Below are 20,304 nucleotides of genomic sequence, written 5' to 3' on the forward strand. Positions count from 1 at the left end.
TCCCCATCCAACAAGGTAACCTTTTCAATGATCTCTCGTCGATTCGACTCCACGAATCGTTGAAAAGTCGTGGCAAGATGATTAATCGCGGTGGGTATATCCCGGAATCCGGTTGTATCGTTGCCTTTATCTCGAGTTTCCTGCGCGTAACGCTTGCCATTTGCGCGGCAGCCGCCGGCTAATAAGAAAAGGTGGTAAAAGGGTAAGATAGTTCCGCGCTCGAGCATTGTCTCGTAATAAAACGATAGGAATTCCACCGTTTATGTTTGTCCCGATCGGCTCTTTTCCCGATCCCGTTGCCGACCTGCATTCCGTTCGAAAAGTCAACTGCGCACGCGCGCATGTTGCGTGAGAATGCGCCCATTTTTGTCGCGATCCTCTCCACCAATAATAAATCATTATATTCGCATGTTTAGTTAAAAATGATAGTTTGCGCGCACTGGGAACTGGGCGCAGCGAATTATATAGAATGCTGGAAATCACGATGGTGGGATTTATGCGTAGTATTAGCCGCATTGAATGTGTTATGACATGTGTGAGAAACATGTTAAATTTTGTTTCATATTTGATTGTACTTGAGCCGCACCTCTTTCGGATTACAAAATATGATAAATATGGTAGAATAGTAGTACAATAGAATAATTTGGTCTGAACTTCATTTTGGAAATTTAAAATTTTTTTTTTTATATTATCTGATATTGCTTTATGAATAAAGTACGATATTTTGAAATACATTGATTGTCCAATCATTATATTTCATTTGTAACAAGAAGATATCAATATCTATTTCGTAAATGCAATGAAAAAGTAAATAGTGCAAGGAAAGTTTAAAAACATTGTGATTGAAAGTTGGTTTTCTCTGTTTCAACGCGTTATACTGTCACTGATCACTTTTGATGTTGTTATAACGTTACAAATTGAATAGATAGCAGCTATTATCCTTGAAGCTTCTAAAAAATCACATTCGATTCTGCATAATCTGCTGAATATGAAGGTTATATATTTATCGTTTTGCACTGTCAATATAAGTTTCTATTTATAAAATTACAATAAAATTATTACCATCGTCACTGTAATCCTATAATTCTTCCTACTTGAAAGGAAATCTCAAATATAGCAAATTACACGAACCACGAACAACAGAGATAATGGTGGGCGAGTCTTTTTCAACCATGTTTATGTCCCCAACACCATGTAACAAATGAGGCCGCTTTCAACCGCGCATTACGCATTGGTCACGGTGAATTAGGCGCGGAAGTTGTGCGCCACGATGTCACCGGGCCGTACGACCCCAGCGCTTCTTGGGAGGTGAGTCGGCGAGAGAATCGATTCGACTCGCTTCTTATCGGACCCTGCTAATATGGCTGGTAACTGTGTCTCATTCTTACGATTGGGGGAACCGTTGGATGCTTTTAACGCGGTAATTTCTGGATTCTTTTATAAATTGTGGAATGACAACGATTGGAGAGGATATTTTGATAATGTGGTTTTGTTTTAAATAATTCTGTTTGTTGGATTTATAGAAAAATAATGATTATTTTATTAGAATTATTGATTATTGAAAATTATATTGAAAATTTAGATTTAAAGATATAAAATTAAAATTAATTAAAATGATAAGAAAAATTATTTAATAAAAAACAATAAATATATACGAGATTCTAATAATTTCAATTTACCTTTTTGTAAATCACTCATATATCAATCTTTCGATTGTCATCCCATAATTTTCAATGATCTCATCATTTCAGAAATGACACTATTAAACACAAAACAATCTGATCGCAGAAAACTTGAGAAATTCGAGATCATGTACAAATATTGTCTATGTTTTCTTGGCGTTTATTAGCGATTGACTTGACGCCTATCTCAACGTGTCACCATGATGGCTCAGCTGGGACACCTAACCTTCAAACGTCGTCTCCTTACTGTGCAATTAGCAAGTTGATGTTGAGATCATTCTGAGTGGTTTTCAAAGAAATAATTGGACATGGAACGATGTTATCGAAGTGTTACATGTATCTCGTATATCATGGAATAATGTTTCAAGTGTGTCGCGGAAATTGTAGGTGTTATGATTCATGAACGTGCTTTGAATATAACTTCTTTGAGTATCTTGTTGGAGAATTATTCTTATTAAATTAAGTGATAATGATATTGTTAGTAATCTAATGCAACTATAATGATAGCAATTTTCAACTTTTTTAAAATCAAAAAATTATATTTCCATTATAATACCGCACGATGGTGTTGCATTGCAATACAGTAGCATGGTTAATCAAAATTAACTTCATCCTTTCTTTCGAAATTCGAAATTTACCCGTTCCAATCCTCACAGTGGTTTCAACAGTGACCTCGCACAACCTCAAACGCTTACCACAATAAAAACTCAACGGTGCCTCCTTAATTCAGCTTATCCAGTCCCAAGCAACATTCAATTAACGCGGCTCTCCTGCAATTTGTGCCATAAACCGGGTCTCAACCTGAAACGCAGAATCGCGTCAGAAAATGAATACCCGGTCAGGTTTCCTTGCTGAGGGAGTGGTGAACGGAATGGAAATTTATCGTGACTCGCTCGAGGAACACTGGCCAGGTTCACCTCGCCTTAGTTGCATAATGTTCCACAGAATTCTGATGTCGAATGACAACGAGCATTATGACGATCGACGACAACGACGACGACGACGGAGATGACCTTAACCTTTTTTGCGGCCCGCCCGGAGACATCGGACTGTCCCTTATGGCTCTTTTCAATTTGATCGATGGGCTCGCTTGGAATTCCATTTGTCCTTTAGTATACGATTCGTAAGTAAGTTTTATTTTATGTTCTTGGTATGTGCAATTGCGATTTAAAGCAAGCAAGTGTACTTACTTGTGAATGTTGGAAGATTTGGGGTTAGGTTCGCGTATGATTGATGGTTCGTTTTTTGTACATCGTGTGCGAGTTAAATTGTGAGAAACAGCTTAGAATTGGATTTAATGGTTGAAACGATGAAACAAGTTTATATGAATGTATCGTGTGCGAATTTTGAAGTTCTGGAATATGATCATTAAGTTAAAAAATATAGAAAAATATATTAATAATTTTGAGAAAGTTAATATAATATTTTGTTCATATAATAGTAATATGAGACATTCCAGATAGTAAGAGTTTGATCTAATCTTTCTAACCTCTAAATATAGAGATTTTTATATTCCACTAAAAATTAACAACACTTCATTGCATAATAAACAATAATAAACAATAATAAATAGTCAAAAACAGTATTAGACGATCATTGTCTTTAAAACATCATATATTATCATACTTACTAACATCTAACATCATATATACATACTTACAAATTTTTCAGTTTTCAGAATTTTATCGATTATTTATTTTCAATTTATTTATTTCCTTTTCGCATTCCTCCATTTTTGCCATTATCGTTCAATGTCTTCATTTATTATACACAAGCAAACGTGTAAATTAAAAAGATAATATACAAAAAAAGGAAAATATGTCGTATGAAAAGAATTTATCGGCTCGAAAGAACAGCGGTCCAATATGCGTATCGTTGCGCGCGCATAATTAACTTAAGAGTAAGAGAAGGACAGGGATTGCCATCTTACGGTAATTACGGTTGGTGCCATTATTGTAGATTATTCTCGTGTCCGGCTTTTTACGTAATCCGATAGTTACTACCGATAAACTCGATAATTATCGCATAAAGTCAGTTTTTGCCTGTTTTCAATATTTATCGTGGAAATTCCGATTTTTTTTACTGTGAAAAAAGACTATAATATTTGACTATACCAAACTATTTTATATAATTTCTTCTTGAATATGTAAGGTTAGTTCTGATAAAATTGTAATAAATATATTTATGTTTAAGTAGTTATCTTATTAAGATTTCTTTTCCAATTAAGATCTAATCTTTCTCAAATTTTCAGTATAACAAGTACTTATGCATTAAATCTAATAATACGTTATGGAATAAATAACGAAGTTTAAATTTCTATATTAGCAATAATCGATGATATTATTGAAAGGAATCGAATAAATGTAATGGTATTTTATTTAATCGTGGTGCAATTTCAGCGATTACATCAGAAACGTAAGTAATCTACCTCGCCACTTGTCCACAAATTCTTTCACTCGACTACTTTATCCCTCGATCAAACAGCCAGTTACTGATCGCAACTCGATTTATCGAGCGTCAACACTTTTCTCACACCTATTAGCGAACCTATCAATAATACTCTCTCTGAGAAACTTAAGAAAATGATCGCACCGCACACCATTAGGAAATCCTAGTGTCTACACCCGCGTCTCTTTAACACGCCAAATAGTCGGCTACCTATATTTACTGTTATGTGCCATAGATCAACGTACTATTTCTAACCAGTCGAGATTATCGCGCAGATATCCGACAATATAGAATCCATAATACCACGAACAGTTACATAGATACATAGCTACATGTCTTTAAGGAATGTGTTGACTTATAGATAATTGAAGATGGAGAAAGAAGATTTCATAAAGATTTCATAAAAGGTTTAGTATACTGCTCTTTTCTAGACATTTTGAAATATATATAAACATTTAAAGTTCCAGTTTTTTTTTTTTACAAAAATAATGCAGAAAAATAAAATATTTAATTGCAGTAAAGAGCTATGTTTCTCCAACTTCATCGTGTGGAATATTATTGGAATTTGATGGAAAGTCTGACAGGCAACGTGATATCCGTCTGCGTTTTACGTAATATCCATAACGACAACACACGAGGAAAATTATCTTCGATGTTAATCCCTGTTCCAACGCACCCACGTCTTCCACGACATTTCCATATTCTATCGCGATAAGCCGCGACCAAGGAAAAACGAGACACGGGAGGAGCCGTGCTGTTTGCTATTTTATGTCACCATATAAAAATTTTTTTCATTCTATCTTGCGACACGTATCGTGTCTTTTGTCGTTGCTCTTATGATATAACGTTGCACGTGGGAAGAATTATATGCGTAGTCAAACAAATAGTGTTGTTAATAATGAGAAAATTTGTTTTATTATTTTCTTTCTATAATTTTTATTGATATAATGAAATTAACTCTTGAGAGACGTTTCGGTGCAGTGGTTCTCAATTTGCAGATCGTGATTTAAAAGCAATATAATTTACATATAATTGTCTAGAAACGTATATTTATCCATATTCTAAGAACACCGGAATGATCATAATCCTTATTCATTATTTATTTTCTGCGAGATGCAAGATATAACCACTTGTTCAAAACTTTAGAATCACTTTTTTAATTGCAACTATATTAAATTTTCCATTAATATAAAACGATGCGCAGATAATAACTTACAACCATAGATATTTCTCAAAGGAATCTTTAGAATAAATTCTAACCTAACTTTCGATCAACTCTATATATATTCTCTCTATATATAAAACCCTATATTCAAATACATTCAAATACATGCAATTTTTTTTCAGTGATGTACACGTTAAGACTCTGGATTAAAATTTATACTTATAAATAAGTACAAAACGCATCCTCTCGAATACTTGCCAGCAACGAGTGATTCAACGAGCCGAGATAAGGGGATCTGGGCCCGAGTATTTACAATTCATTTATCGATAACCTGCTCCACGGATAAAAAGGCGAGGGAAAGAGAAGAATGGAGGATAAAGTAAAGAGAGAAAGAGAGAGGGGGAAGTTGGTCGGTGAAACGATTCCGTGATTAAGAGTAGGATGATCGGGGACCGCATTTTGCGTGCTCAAGCATGCGTAAGTCCGAGGGCAGAATACGGTTATACGCCGACCAAGCTGTGTCATCGTCGACCAATGATGGAGGATCGAGGCCTCTCTCGTTGATCTTGGGGGAATCGGAGGAGGAGAGTGACTCATACCGGTAGCCAGTAGGTTTTCCGGTTATCTGGGTTCTGGTCGCGGATTATGGGAGTGTCGGGAGAAAGGCTGTAATTGACTGTGATTATGTTACGTCGAGTGAGAGGTAAGGTTTCCACACATCGAATTCCCTTTGTTTTAGGATTATTTGGAAAATATATCGTATGTATCGAAATGTTATTTTTTCATCGTCGATTCGCGAAAGAAAGCGATGATTAAAGTGGATAATTGAGCGAGTAAATTGGAGATGAGGGGAGAAATTGAAATTAAATTAGCTTTCGGTGTTTGCTTAGAAGTTACTAATTATTTGCCATTGCGTTTTACAGGTTTATGCGATCATCTGGTGCGTTTAAATTATTCATTTTCAATTAGCCCATGAATTATTCAATAGAGTAATTGAATAAATTGAGTAAAAATATAGTATTTCCTATCTTCCGCCCTATGCTAACGCAAAAAGGTAAATCCACGATAAATTAAACGACGTAACTGGTTTAAAACACGTATACATCTACACGTATACGTATATCCAGCTAATCAAATATTTCGAGAATAAATTGTCCGGTGAAATTAAAATTATCTCACTCGCTGCTATTTTCAAATTTCAAGGTAATCCTAATTTATATGGACGATAAAAAGTATATATTCTTTAATAAAATATACTTTATTCACTCTATTAAAAATGCGACAGGGAAGCCTATCAAGTAAAATAGGATTGGATCTTGGAAAAAGTTGGGAGACACTGGAGACCAACCCGAGTTAATTAATGCCGATATCGATGAAATCACCGGCTTCTCTCATTTGAATATCAATTCAAGAGGATTCCTTCCGCAAGGGCGTGGAAAAGCATATCGGCACTCGAGTGTCATCGCCGGTTCAATTATCCTCGGACAATTAAACCACGGCGAATTAACGGGTGGAATTTCGTCGTCGTTAAAAAAAACTCTCCACGGTGGGAATCGAGATTCCCGTGGCTATATGAAGCAAGCATGTTTCATCGAGTGGAAAATGTTGATGTCATAGAGTTGGGATTTCCTTTTCCACGAATTTTCACACGATCTTCTTCCGTTACACGAGATCTTCTGGCACACGGTGAGAATGTTTACAGGTATGGATATCACGAGATATTTTTTTGGAATGAATTACTGAGAGCCTTGCCTTTCTTTTCCCGTGACTAAAAATGCACAATAATTTACTGTGTACAGGATATTGCAGGAAAATTAATATGATAATACGCAAGGAGACACAAAATAATCAAGTATCTGAGTTACAACGCTTAGAGAAATAGATTTTCACTTGAATTTCTATCGTTTGTTTTTTTGTTGCATAAACGAAATCTATCGATAAAATCGCAATTCCCGAGCAATTATCTAATCCTTGACGAGAAAAGCTCAAATCCGACAGCTTCAATTATTCGATTTCAAGAAAATCTCGCGCCAAATAAAAACCCATCAATCTCTCCAACTCCACGCTTTTCGTGGAAATAAATGAACAAATAATCCAAAAAAAAAAAAAAAAAAAAGAAATGAGAAAAAAAAAGAGAGGCGCACTTAAAGCTGTATTTATCATCTCGAATCGATCTCAATTACCGCGAAACGTATCGACGTTTGGCGATCGACGAACGGTGAATTAGCCGCGGAGAGGGAACACCGTATCGCGTGACATTCGAAATTGTACGAGAAAGCAGGCGCGGAGGGAGGGAAGAAAAGCGAGCGGCGCGGTGGAAAGCGAGCGGATCGCGATCGTGATCGGGAGCACGCTCGTTAGAGAGGCCGCCGGCTCGTTACTCGGCCGCTTCTGCATCAAATCCGGCAATTAAACAGCGGCGATCGCGTTTACGCCGAGATAAATACCGGTCACCTCACGAGACCGAGGCAGAGACTTATGGGTTGATGAAGATTACACGGGGACAGGGGAAAGGTGGGAGAGATGACAGGAGGAGACGACCAAGGTAGTTCCTGAACTTCCCATCGAACGCTACATGGACAATGACCTCTTGGCGGGTTGCACATTTTGAACGTCTGGATGCGATAATAATTTGGATCATGAGTAATTTCGATAATAACGTAACTTCTTCCTTGTGTATTTTACAGTTAGCTTGATTGAAAGTAGCATTAAAATGGGAAAGGGAATCGTACACGTGATTTTTTAGAAAAAATTTTTTTTAGCAACAAAGATCTTTCAAAAAATTAAATTCAAAGACATGAAGCTTCGTTTATTCTTTGAAAATGAATTCAGAATTTACAAAGCTTTTTTTAAATATCGACAATTTTATTTGCAACAATTTTTTGCATGTTACAATTCATAAGATTAAAATATCACCCTAAACTATTAACATGTTATAATCTATAACGATATAAAATTTTATTACCTGCTCTAGGGAAGTGTAAACTTTTCGAGAATACGAATAAAACGAGGCGAGAGACGAGCAACAAGGAGAGAGAGAGAGAGAGAGAGAGAAAGAGAGCGTTACGACGATGTCCACCGATGAATTACCATACCGACCGGATTACCTTTCATGCGCGAAACATCTCCATCAGCTGGAACCGCGAATAATCCGATAAGCGAATTAAGATTAGCAGCTTCTGATGAGCCGCTAAGTGACTATCGACGTTCGCATATCGACCAGCTTCGGTGACATGGAGCTGAGTGGCGACGTCGATCACCAGAAATCGATCATTGCCTCCTCGCTCGATCCTTCGATCGACGTTGTTATCGGCATCGTACACAGTGTTGTAAGGATCTTTGCACACACACGAAGTATTTTTTTTTTTTTGTTATTTATGTTATTTGAGTATAAATCGCTTGTGATGGAGTTAAAAACATTTGTGATAAAAGCTAGCTATAATATAGTTTATGCTAGTTTTATCTAAAATTATAATAGTATGTTATAAGCTTGACTAAGTTTATGTGTTTTTGATGTTGATACTCCTTCAAAAATATCATAGATTATCTTTTTCATTTAATGTGCATCAATATTTATAACGATTATTTGTTCGATATATAGTTAAAATAAAATCGAGTAATAATGCATATAACATGAAGTATTAAAAGTTTTAATTCAAATCGTTTTATAATTATTAACGATATAATATACAAATGTTTTATTTAAACGTTTATAAATTCCAACAAGAAAATTTCAATTTCACTATAAAACATCTTTTTCTACATCAAATCTTCTCCATCGCTGAAATTAACTATAAACGCAAACTTTCTTCTATTCTAATCACAACCCTTTCCAGAGCCCACCATCAACCATCCAACGATCGATATCTATACACCGAATAATCTCAGCAACTTTCTAAACTCTTCTCCTACCATCAATTCCATCCAAATCGAACCGACCGACGCAGCATCTCTCTCGCCAACTGATCACGGAAGATCGAAGTGTCAGGTTCCCACGAGAACGTCGCGAAATTCACGAACCGGCGATCGTGTCGTCGGTTTTACGGTCCTCGTACAGAAGCTTGGAGCAGGTATACACGTTTACGACGTCGCTGGAAAATCGGCCGTAAACGCGACTCAGTCGTAAAGATTGTCGAGTGGTTGCTCTCTCACGTTCCGGGCCATTAGGATCAGGACGGCGAAAGAGAGTCGCACGGCCCTGGATGAAAGGATACTTTCTCTGTCGCTCGTCGACGTTTCGGCGCAAGCGCGATAGATCTCGGCGAAACGGCGATAAAACAATCATTTCGTTCTAGAGAGTGTCAGATTCGACATGCTGATGACGAGCGATGGCTTTATAGCCAAAACATGATGTTAGAGAGATTTTGTTTGAAATAATGTTGCATCGAAAGTGAAATTTCTAACTTGAATGATATTCTACGAGATGAATGATTATTGAAAAATGAAATCTTCTTAAATATAATTGTTTGGAGAAGGTTTATAAACTTTGACTTGGTGTTAGGTCAGTGTAGAATCTTGGAGAAGCTTGATTTTGGAATAATATTAGATTTGAAATGAAATTAATTTAATTTAAACGATACTTTCAAAACACAATTAATTTTTGAAATCTTTTTAAATAGTTTATTGTTGATTATTAGAGATTGTAATCTTTCTTCTAGTGTTAAATATAAGAGATTTTGAATTGAAAGAAACTTGATTTTAGAGATTTTCTTTATAAAATAATATTAGATTTGAAATCTTTGAATCATATTTTGTTAGATGATTAATTTTCGAGTTCTATATAAATTGAAATTCTCCTGAACAGTTCAAAAATTATTAATGTGAAATCTTTTCCCTATCTATGCTTTTCAAGTTATAAAGTAACAGAATTTATAAAACGTACAGATTCAGCATTGAAAACAATATATTTCATTATTTCTCCCATTGTCTATCGTCGAGTGGAACAATGCTCGACTCGCGTCAAAATCGTTCGAGCGAGACGCCCTGTCTCGTGACTAGCGCTCGTCGTCGATCGCTTCGTGACCTCTCCAATTCAACCGCGCGAATACAATTTAATAATTCCCACTAGCTGTGTCTGGCCAGCCGGTTTTTTGCACCCGCTCGTAACATCTTCGAAGATACCCTTTAACCTCTGTTCGGCCGTATTTCGATCGATTCTCGATCGGTTTGAACCGCTTGCATCACACGGAGAAACCGTGATTACGAGAGTGATCACTTGGATCGACGAAATTTAACGAATGATCGATTTAGTTTAGTGGGAACAAAAACCGAAAGAAAAAGAAAATTTAAAGATATTTTGAATGGTATTTTTATTTCAATATTTTGAATTTTTTTCATCGTTTAAAAGACATAATTGGCATAATGATTGAAAGAATGTCGACCGGATAATAGCTGTCAAAGCTCACGTAATGGCGGCCGCTGCTAGCAATCACGTGTAAAATTAGCGTGACCAACAGTCGTAGAGCTTTCCTTTGTCTGAACTTACTGCTAGACTATTCTGACGTGTTTCGAATGCAGTGTGTTAATGGAGAGAAACGTTCCTGACACGTTTGAAGGGTATTATACGATACTATTGCCTTCTAGTGAATACAGTGTGAACGTAATTGGCCGTTTAGTGCTTTCTTCTGGCAATCAGTTGCTTCGTGGTGTGTTCGGAATTTGCGTTGAAACTTGCTGGTGTTATTTAATACGATTATTAAAAATCGATCATACAATATATAAGTGATATGAATTATTTATATCTTTTTGTAAATTCGTTAAATCCTATCCATTTGATTTATATTTGAAACTTTTATGTTTGATTTTCTTATAAATCTTATAAATCCAATAATCTAAGTTCCATTCTTTTAAAAAAATTGTAAAGGAAGAAATGTCGCGAGATCGTCGTAGCTTGGTCGAGCACGGAAAGATCAAATTTAGTGTCACGAAGTCACGTAAACGGAAATGGTCATAGCAATACAACGGTGACACGAAGAATCAGTTGATCAAGAAGAAGTGGATTTCGTGATGAAATGACATAGTAGCTTTCTACGGAGTGGCAGGGTCATCTGGGTGCATAGACACGGCAGCTGCCAATTGTAAATGATCACTGCACGATTCCATTGTTTCGTTCCGCTGGGGATTCATTTGAAAGATGATGATCAATGATTTATTAATAATAATCGATAAATCTATAAACCTATTAAACATTTTTTAAAAATTGCAATTTTCTTGCGAACAATTTATTATTTATCTTATCCTACGGGTTAGCCCATGTGCATTAACATAACCTATAAAATCCTTACTATCTTTACACTACAAAGAAACCACAAAAATTTTCAATACATCATTTTTTTCCATTTTCAAAATATATCAAATTCTGAAAAATCTAGAACTTTCACCGACAACACTACGCACATAACCAAGAACAAAGAGAAATAACCAACGGTATCGCTTTCTTCAGTTCACAAATATCAAAATCACCAACCATGACCCAACAATAGCCACACGAAAAGAAACTGGGGAACACTTCTGTCATTATCGTGAATCGTTTGGAAACGATGGTGGCCGAGTATCGTCCGTCGCTCGTTCGATTCAAACGTCCAGATACAACTTTTCTTCTCTCTCTTTCTCTCCGTCAACTCGAAAATAGACTCGACCCTGAATTATTCGCCAGAACGATCCTCCCTTGTCTCTTCTTTCTCTCGCGTGGCTTTATCGGGTAGAGAAATCGACGCGGGCTCGCAGCTAAATTACCGGCTGGCAGCGTGTACGCGACCGTGATAGACGCGGCAACACCTAACGCCAGTCACGATGCCAGCGCCACGTGTAAAAACGGCCATTGTCGGTACAGAGGGAGAAGAGACTCGTTCCGTCGCGTCGAGCACATCCGAGGGACGTTTCGGATCACGGACGATTCGATGGGGGGTAATGTGGCTAACGGATTGTCCTACGAGCCAACCGTGGACGTGTCCGATCGTTTTCTGTATCCTGACCTGTCCTACTAGCCTCCTGCTGCTGCTTTTATGGTACATTGTTCCACGGAAACCGGGATCGCGATAACGGGAAGCTTTGACATTTCACCGTGTTAAATCTGGTACTTTATCGGTATTTTGTCGTACCGAATAGAGCGTAGTGTGAATACAGCTCTATCGGACAGAAATTTTTAATAAGATTGCCCGAGAAGATAGGAGGAAGAATGTATTAGAAGCTGAAATTAAAATTATATGCAAGTAGTGATATTTTAGGTTAGGATACTATTGTTAGTTGAACAATTTACAATGAATCGTATATAGGTGGTGCTAAAATTCATAACAAAGTTATTAAAGAGTAATCAAAGTTAATGAAAACTTTTACATAATGTTTAAAGAAGATTAATGACAGTTTTAGATTAACATTATAGAAAGATTTTATTCTACGTTCAATCTACATTCCTTCTTTACTTTCTTGTTCTCGTTTCTCTAAAAATAAACTTGTCATTGCAAGATGAACTATGATCGACTACACCAGTAGTTTTTAATTTTTCTCAATCTTGAAAAGAAATCATTACTATCATTTTAATTATTAACTTTTAGCAAAATTTATTTTGATATAATTACATTACTATTATATATTTTACAAGAATGAATGATTCTTCATCAAAATGATTCTCTCGCTAGCTAATTCAAAGGCATTTTTTTTCTAATTTTTCTTTACTTTATATATGATAGAAGGCACAAAAGAGGATCGTAAGTCAAGAAAGAGTGGAAAACACTGGACAACACGATCATCCAGTATCTCGATTCTCTCGACTTATGGATCCGGCGATCGACGAGCATCCCTCGGAGGTGGCTCACGCGGGTCAAGGCGAACCGCGTGCACGTGCGTGTACACGCAATGGCGCGAGAACACAGGTGGATGGTTAACGAGCCCTGGGAAATTTTTCACCTTTTCCCTCCTCCTTATTCTTATTTTTCCTCTTCCACTACTCGTTCCTCGTGTAAGAACTAGTTTCATCGAAGTAGTCTTTTTGGTTCAGTTTGTAATCGTGCACTACGCAAATCGATCTATAGATACGGAACGCGCACAGTCCCTTTCTGATCGAGATACGGACATGGGAACCGGTGCTATACTCGGTGAACCTGCGATAGGAATGCGGGAGAAGCGAGTGGATGCAAAGTTGTATCGCGAAGATGAAGCGTGTAACAGTTTCTTGCTGCAAGGTACGTGAAAGGGATTTAAAAAAGAAATATCGGTGAAACAATTTTCGTCATTTGATTTTATACTGATTTCACTTATTCAGATTTTTAATTTAGAAATTATGAAAATGAGCTTGATTCCTTTTTTTTTTCACGTAAATCTTATAAATGATCTTTCTAATTTTCTAGTTCCAATTTTGTCATAAATTCTGTCTATAATGTCCAATAATACTTGTTAATTATGATCAGTGGTTTGATATCAAAAAAAATTACACGATTGCTAAACAGTGAAACGTGATATTCGTGGTGTATCGAATGCAAGGTATTCGCAAGAACAAGAATGTCAATGTGTAATGCGTATTGTATGTATATCGCTGTTCAAACGCCATTTTCTCGATCTCGTTTCTTCGCCGATCTTTTCTCTTGAATTTGAATACCGGCTTTTGAAATACCGTACGCATGAACGATACGAATACAGCCGTCCCAAAAATATAGCAATTTGAAGCTATACGAGGAGAAATGAATTTCCATATTCGCAAAATAACAACGTCTCGTCGAATGTTCCAGATGTCTACGCCAGTGCGCGGGCCACGATGCTCGGTCACAATTTTCGAGGAGAGGAGAGGGGGGAGGATTTCACGCGGGTACGCGTACACCTCCTACACGGCGCGGCGTATAGCAGCCGCTTGACAGCTGTCACCTCGGCCGAGGGGGCGACAAGACACGGCGAGGCGAGGCCCGGTGATTCATGCGCCACAGGGGGGCACAAGGATCCGGCGACCTCCTGTCAAGGATTCCTTCGTCGCATACCATGCGCTCGAGGTGACATCGCGGCCGACTGATTTAATCGCGAACACACCGTGTTGCAGTCGTGCGCACGGCATGGAATTCGAGTCGCCCATTTCCACTTCTCTTTTCATTCGCGTACACACATTCTTATACCGTTTTTTTTTGCACTGTTTACAACTCTTATAATAGATATCACCAGCCTAATATCTCTTGATCGCAAGAGATCAATTTTTTTGATTCGATCCTCTTTTCCAGGGTTAAGATGATGTTGGAAGAGATTCGGCAAGAAAGAGGATTTAAATCGACTCGAAATTCCTCCTCCGAGAATTGCTATATCGATTATTGAATAAGTGTAGACAAAAAGGTAAATTTACAATACGCGACTTGAAAAGAGTAGTTTCGACGAGGTTTGTTTTTCTTCATTTCAGCTCGCTCCTTCGTTAGCTAATGGAATTACCCGAACGCAATGACACAGCGATTACATAATTGCGACCCTCTCGTTGACTCCTCTCGCGCACAGCCAGCTCCATTACTCTCTGTACCCCTCCTCCTCCATCGTTCTCTCTTTCCTGCGCGGAGGATGGTCGATTATTCTCCAGAGACAAATGACACGGTCGACGAGGAGTAACGAGCGGCAACGAGACTCGTCAAACGTGTCGTTTCCCGCTCGGTTGGATGGGGTCCAAGCGGAAAGGAAAGAACGAGCGGTGACTCGTTAGATTTTCTCATATCGATTGGAAATCGGAAACGGGAAGTTGCCTCGATGGTGACTTGCGCCAAGGGATGATCGCTCGCTTCATTCCCTCCATCCATTTGTTTAATCATGTTTGTTTTAAAAAGATTTTAAAAGATGAATGTTCTTTTTAAATTTTAAATTTCATTTTTATCGATAATAATCATGTGTGCAGCTTATGCACTCTCATTGTAATTTGTAAGTTAGAGACAGTTTGATCCTTCTGAAATAATGTAAATAATGTTCCAGGATGAATACTCGTTGGATGCATGACTGTTATAGGCAAGTGTAAGTATCAACAATCGTATAACGTATATCAACTCGCCTTTGGTTCTCATTATAATTTGTAAGCGAAGACGTTGTATGGTTTGATCAGATTCGGATAATTTTTGAAATGATGTATAAACGTTTCAAGATACTAGAGGAATCGACAGCTGTTGGCCACGAGGGCTGTTGGCGACGTAATTGGGTCGATAAGTCGAAGACGTGGACGAGGTCCGGGTGTGTCTTATCGCATCGTGACATCGGCAACCCGGTGAAACGTCACTCTCAGGTGACTTATCCACCACGGGCACGTGGACATTCGTCTCGAGTCGTCGATACATCAATGTTAAATTGTCTTGGATCGATTTATATAGGCCGACCACGACCTTGCGAATTCCCACACGCGCAGATAAATGATTGGAGCTGTTCCAGAAATGTAATAAGAATTAAGCGATCGAAGCTATCGGTCTTTGCACGTACAATTTGTTGCAAAAGTATTTGTATTCTGACGCTTTTGGAGGCTTGTGAAAATATTAAGTTATTAAGCAATTTAAGCTTGACTTAAATAAAGCAGAGATAGAATATTATTTTGGTAAATTCATTTGAAATGAAAAAAAGATTTTAATATTTCTTCGATCATTTCTTCATTCTTATTTATTTATTTTAAATAGAAATAATAATATGGAATTTGTATAAAGAAATTTTATTTCAACTGGTTTATTCAATAAACAAAATTTGTTGCAAAGTATGTAGACCAAAGTATTTAATATTTGTATTGTGATACTTTTGGAGGCTTGTAAAAATATATTAAGTTATTAAGCAATTTAAGTTTGTAAGTTTGTATAAAAGATTTTAATATTTCCTCAATCACGAATTTTACTTATTTATTTATTTTAAATAGAAATAATAATATGGAATTTGAATAAAGAAATTTTATTTCAACCGGTTTATTCAATAAACAAAATTTGTTGCAAAGTATGTAGACCAAAGTATTTGATATTTGTATTGTGACGCTTTTGGAGGCTTGTAAAAATATATTAAGCAATTTAAGTTTGTAAGTTTGTATAAAAGATTTTAATATTTCCTCAATCACGAATAATATGGAATTTGAATAAAGAAATTTTATTTCAACTGGTTTATTTAATAAACAAAATTTGTTGCAAAGTATGTAGACCAAAGTATTTGATATTTGTATTGTGATACTTTTGGAGGCTTGTAAAAATATATTAAGTTATTAAGCAATTTAAGTTTGTAAGTTTGTATAAAAGATTTTAATATTTCCTCAATCACGAATTTTACTTATTTATTTATTTTAAATAGAAATAATAATATAGAATTTGAATAAAGAAATTTTATTTCAACTGGTTTATTTAATAAAGAAAATCTGTTGCAAAGTATGTAGACCAAAGTATTTGACATTTGTATTGTGATACTTTTGGAGGCTTGTAAAAATATATTAAGTTATTAAGCAATTTAAGTTTGTAAGTTTGTATAAAAGATTTTAATATTTCCTCAATCACGAATTTTACTTATTTGTTTATTTTAAATAAAAATAATAATATGAATGAATTTGAATAAAGAAATTTTATTTCAACCGGTTTATTCAATAAACAAAATTAATATTCCTTCCACGAATATATTAACATCGAACAAGTAAACAATTCAAAAAAAAGATAAAATAAAATATAAAACACGCTAGCTTTTCATCAAAACCTCTGATCCGCTTAAAACAATCGATACCTCGTCGCTAATCTCCGACGAAAAGCCAAAAAAGAAAGCAAAAAAAAAAAAAAACAAGAAACAAGAAGAAGAAGAAGAGAAAAAAAGAATGTTCGTCCCTCGAACATCCACCCGGTATCCATCGTTCTCCACCCTTTTTCCACCATTCGGTGCCATCCGGTGGAATCCGGACCCTCCCCTCGAACTCCGTTCTCCCCAGGGTGCAGCGAGCGTAAAGCTTTATGCTCGCATTTCCATCATACGGGCAGCGCCGATTACGACGTATCGCCCGTTAAAAATGCATGCAATTAGCCCGCGCCGCTTCTTACAACCCGAACCCCTTCCTCGGGTTGGGTGACAAAATTACGATCTACCGGGTGTCGTTAATATCTACGAGTCTTGGAAAACACGGAGCGGGAAGAAATTGCATGCTGGGGGATGATCTGCGAGATGTTGGAGGGCGCGGGTCTAACGCGAGCCGAGTTTACGATTCAGGGGGGGGGGGAGGTTGGACGACTGTCTCGAATCGATAGGGCGGGCGTGGAAAAGTTCCAACCTTGGTGTCTGCCCGTTCCTACCGTTACCTATCTACAAATCTAGGATTTGGTATAAATAGGTGGAATTAGGTGGTTGGAACGGTTTTCAGGGTGGATTATTGGAAAACGTCGAGGGAGGTGGTGATTTGAATACTTTGGAATTCTTGGTTGTTGGGGTTGGGAGCGAAAGAGGGATATATATGAGTCTTTATTTTTATTATAGATACATCGAATTTTTTTTTAGCCAAGTTCTTCAATATTTTGGAATTCTGTTGTTGGTTGTCACGAGGAACAAAAGCGAAGACATATAAATCTTTATTATAAAAATTTTTATTATAGTTTTAGATATGTCGAATTTGTTTCAGTTAAATTGTTAGGAATGAAATGTTGGATGGAAAGAGGCATATAAATCTTTATTTTTACTGTAGTTTTAGATATATCGAATTTTCTTTTGTTAAGTTCAGATTGTTTTTGTAATAAATATGAACGAAGAAGAAATAACAGAAATTCTTCTTGAACAATTTTTAAGAGCAAATTTGACGTAATATAATATAAACATACGTATTACGTAAACGTAACTAAAAATTATTATATATTTTCAAACAAAAATCGACGATATATATAGCCAAGAAAACAAACGAAATATATCGAAATACGTAGGAAGAAACATCGCGTTTTGTCACATCGGGCAGATAAATCCCAACAACTTGTTAGTAACGTTGCATCTAAACGCATGCACACGCCATATCAATCCGTGACCCGATAACGATGCAATTCTCCGCGTCAGCGGTGTGTTTTCGATACGTGAGCGATTTCCACATCAAACGTGCCACTGGAGCCGCGGGAACGCGTTTAAAAACCAGCCTCACAGCCACGATCGGCACAGTTCGACCAACCAAGATCCAAGGAATCGATCCACGAAAAATGCATCCGAAGAAGATCGTCGCGTTCATTATTTTGGGTTTGACGGCGACCCAGGTTGACGCCGTTCCAACGTCCAAGATCGAGGAGCAGAGGTTGGAGGAGGAGATTCTGAAAGCGGATCACGAAACCTTGGGCAACGAAAGATCGAAGAAATCGGTGCTTCTTCTCAACAACCAACTTCCAACCATAACCTCCAGCCAGACCTACAATCTGCCCTTGCAGCAGACACTCGGCCTCCAGCCATCCTCGCAAACTGTCGAAACTCTGATCCAGCCCAACAGTCAGATCCTCAACGTCCAATCGGCACCGCGCACCCTCGAAACCGTCAACCTTCTGCCCAACGGCCAACCACTCGTCAATATCCAATCGTTGCCCCAAACCGTGGAAACTGTCAGCATCCAACAACAACAACCTGTTCAAACCATCAGCGTCCAGCAACAACAACCTGTCCAAACCATCAGCCTCCAGCCCAACGCTCAACCGCTCGTCAACATCCAATCGGTGCCCCAAACTGTTGAAACCGTCAATCTTCTGCCCAACGCTCAACCGACTCAGCTTCTCAACATCCAATCGGGTCCTCGAACCGTGGAAACTGTCAGCGTCCAACAACCTGTTCAAACCGTCAACCTTCTGCCCAACGCTCAACCGGTCGTCAACATCCAATCGTTGCCGCAAACCGTCGAGACCGTCAGCATCCAACAACAACAACAACAACCTGTTCAAACCATCAGCGTCCAGCCCAACGCTCAACCGGTCGTCAACATCCAATCGTTGCCGCAAACCGTCGAGACTGTGAGCATCCAAAAACCCCAACTCCAAGCATTGAATCTGCAAGCAGGCGGGCAAACGCTGAGCGTGTTCCCCCAACCGACGGTGATCGCGCAGCCACCTCTCCCAGCTCAAACCAACGTGAACATCGTCCCACAGAGTCCATCGGTGTCGGTGAAGGAGGTCCAGGTCGAATCCTTGGCGTTGTCGTCCCCGTCCTCTGTCGTCGAGAGGATCACTCAGGGATTCGTCAACCCTCTCGACGAGAAGGTGATCGTCTCGCCATCTTTGAACGAGTTGTCGCTAGTGCCAGCCAGTGGTGAACAGGTCCTCGTCTCGCCGTCCACCTCTTTTTTTACCATGGTCAAGCCAGTCGAGACGACGTCCTACGTGAACGTGCCCCAAGTGTATTACAACCCTCGATCTTTGACCTCGAACAGGCTGGTCTCGCGAGTACTTTAGTAATAATCGGTAAGTTGATTGGGGGGGATCGATCTCGAATTATTCATGCGATTAATACAGTTAAAGGTTTTTCGTATCGATTAATTAATCATTGATTTTTCTTGTTTTTCACAGATACGATACGGAAACTATTGGGTGGAGGGATACAAATTTTAATCGAGGCGATTCGCGCGATGATAAAAATATTGCTGTATATAAAATTGGGAATAAACGCTATGCAATTGTACCTCGCTATTTTAATCTCCTTATAATTCCTACAAAAAAAAAAAAAAAAAGAAGTAACAATTTTCGATAAAGATTCGAGTGCAAAGCGAGGAAATTTAAAAATTTCCTTTTAAAGACGGAAGGGGACATCGTCTCTCTGTTCCCACAACTCTGTCCAGCGGGTTGGAAGATCGAAATCTCGATCTCGAGGAGAGAAAGGCGAGGATTCGAGGCCCGCCGCGGGGTTCGCGCGGTCCACGTCGATTTCACGACATGTCCTCCACCGTCTGACATCCTTGGAAACGTTATGAAAGGTCTTAATCGGAATTCGAATCGAGGGGAACCCTCCCCCCGATACCGATCTGACCCCGCGTCGGCGTGTGCTCGAGCGACAGGATCGGTTGATGAGCGACTTCACAATAGGCCACAGAGAGATTTAACGATAACGTCGCGA

General features: G+C 38.0%; 3 protein-coding genes and 2 long non-coding RNA genes across 8 annotated transcripts in view; 3 read left to right on the top strand and 2 right to left on the bottom strand.

Moving 5' to 3' along the window:
* LOC116414448 (uncharacterized) overlaps positions 1-20,304 on the bottom strand; it is a 169,354-nt gene that overhangs the window by 88,721 nt on the left and 60,329 nt on the right. The window lies entirely within an intron of this gene.
* On the bottom strand, positions 2,354-3,004 carry LOC147657177 (uncharacterized). Its single transcript, XR_015293020.1, has 3 exons — positions 2,873-3,004; positions 2,600-2,789; positions 2,354-2,483 (listed from the first exon to the last, which is right to left on the bottom strand). It is a non-coding gene; the product is annotated as an uncharacterized LOC147657177 (long non-coding RNA).
* On the top strand, positions 5,369-8,927 carry LOC147657178 (uncharacterized). The gene is made up of 4 exons (XR_015293028.1): positions 5,369-5,998; positions 6,219-6,498; positions 6,581-6,997; positions 8,270-8,927. It is a non-coding gene; the product is annotated as an uncharacterized LOC147657178 (long non-coding RNA).
* LOC105735588 (uncharacterized) lies at positions 12,111-16,060 on the top strand. The gene is made up of 6 exons (XM_086911304.1): positions 12,111-12,302; positions 12,984-13,475; positions 14,019-14,273; positions 14,496-14,604; positions 14,669-15,261; positions 15,389-16,060. Exons 2-4 carry the CDS (start codon positions 13,367-13,369, stop codon positions 14,504-14,506), a joined length of 375 nt encoding a protein of 124 aa, XP_086767430.1. The 5' UTR covers positions 12,111-12,302; positions 12,984-13,366; the 3' UTR covers positions 14,507-14,604; positions 14,669-15,261; positions 15,389-16,060.
* On the top strand, positions 18,417-19,646 carry LOC105735488 (uncharacterized). Its single transcript, XM_086911296.1, has one exon. It carries the CDS (start codon positions 18,417-18,419, stop codon positions 19,644-19,646), a length of 1,230 nt encoding a protein of 409 aa, XP_086767422.1.

Source organism: Apis florea, unplaced genomic scaffold (genome assembly GCF_048593485.1).
Source record: "Apis florea isolate Af1SG1 unplaced genomic scaffold, ASM4859348v1 contig_3203_pilon, whole genome shotgun sequence".
NCBI classification, from domain to species: domain Eukaryota; kingdom Metazoa; phylum Arthropoda; class Insecta; order Hymenoptera; family Apidae; genus Apis; species Apis florea.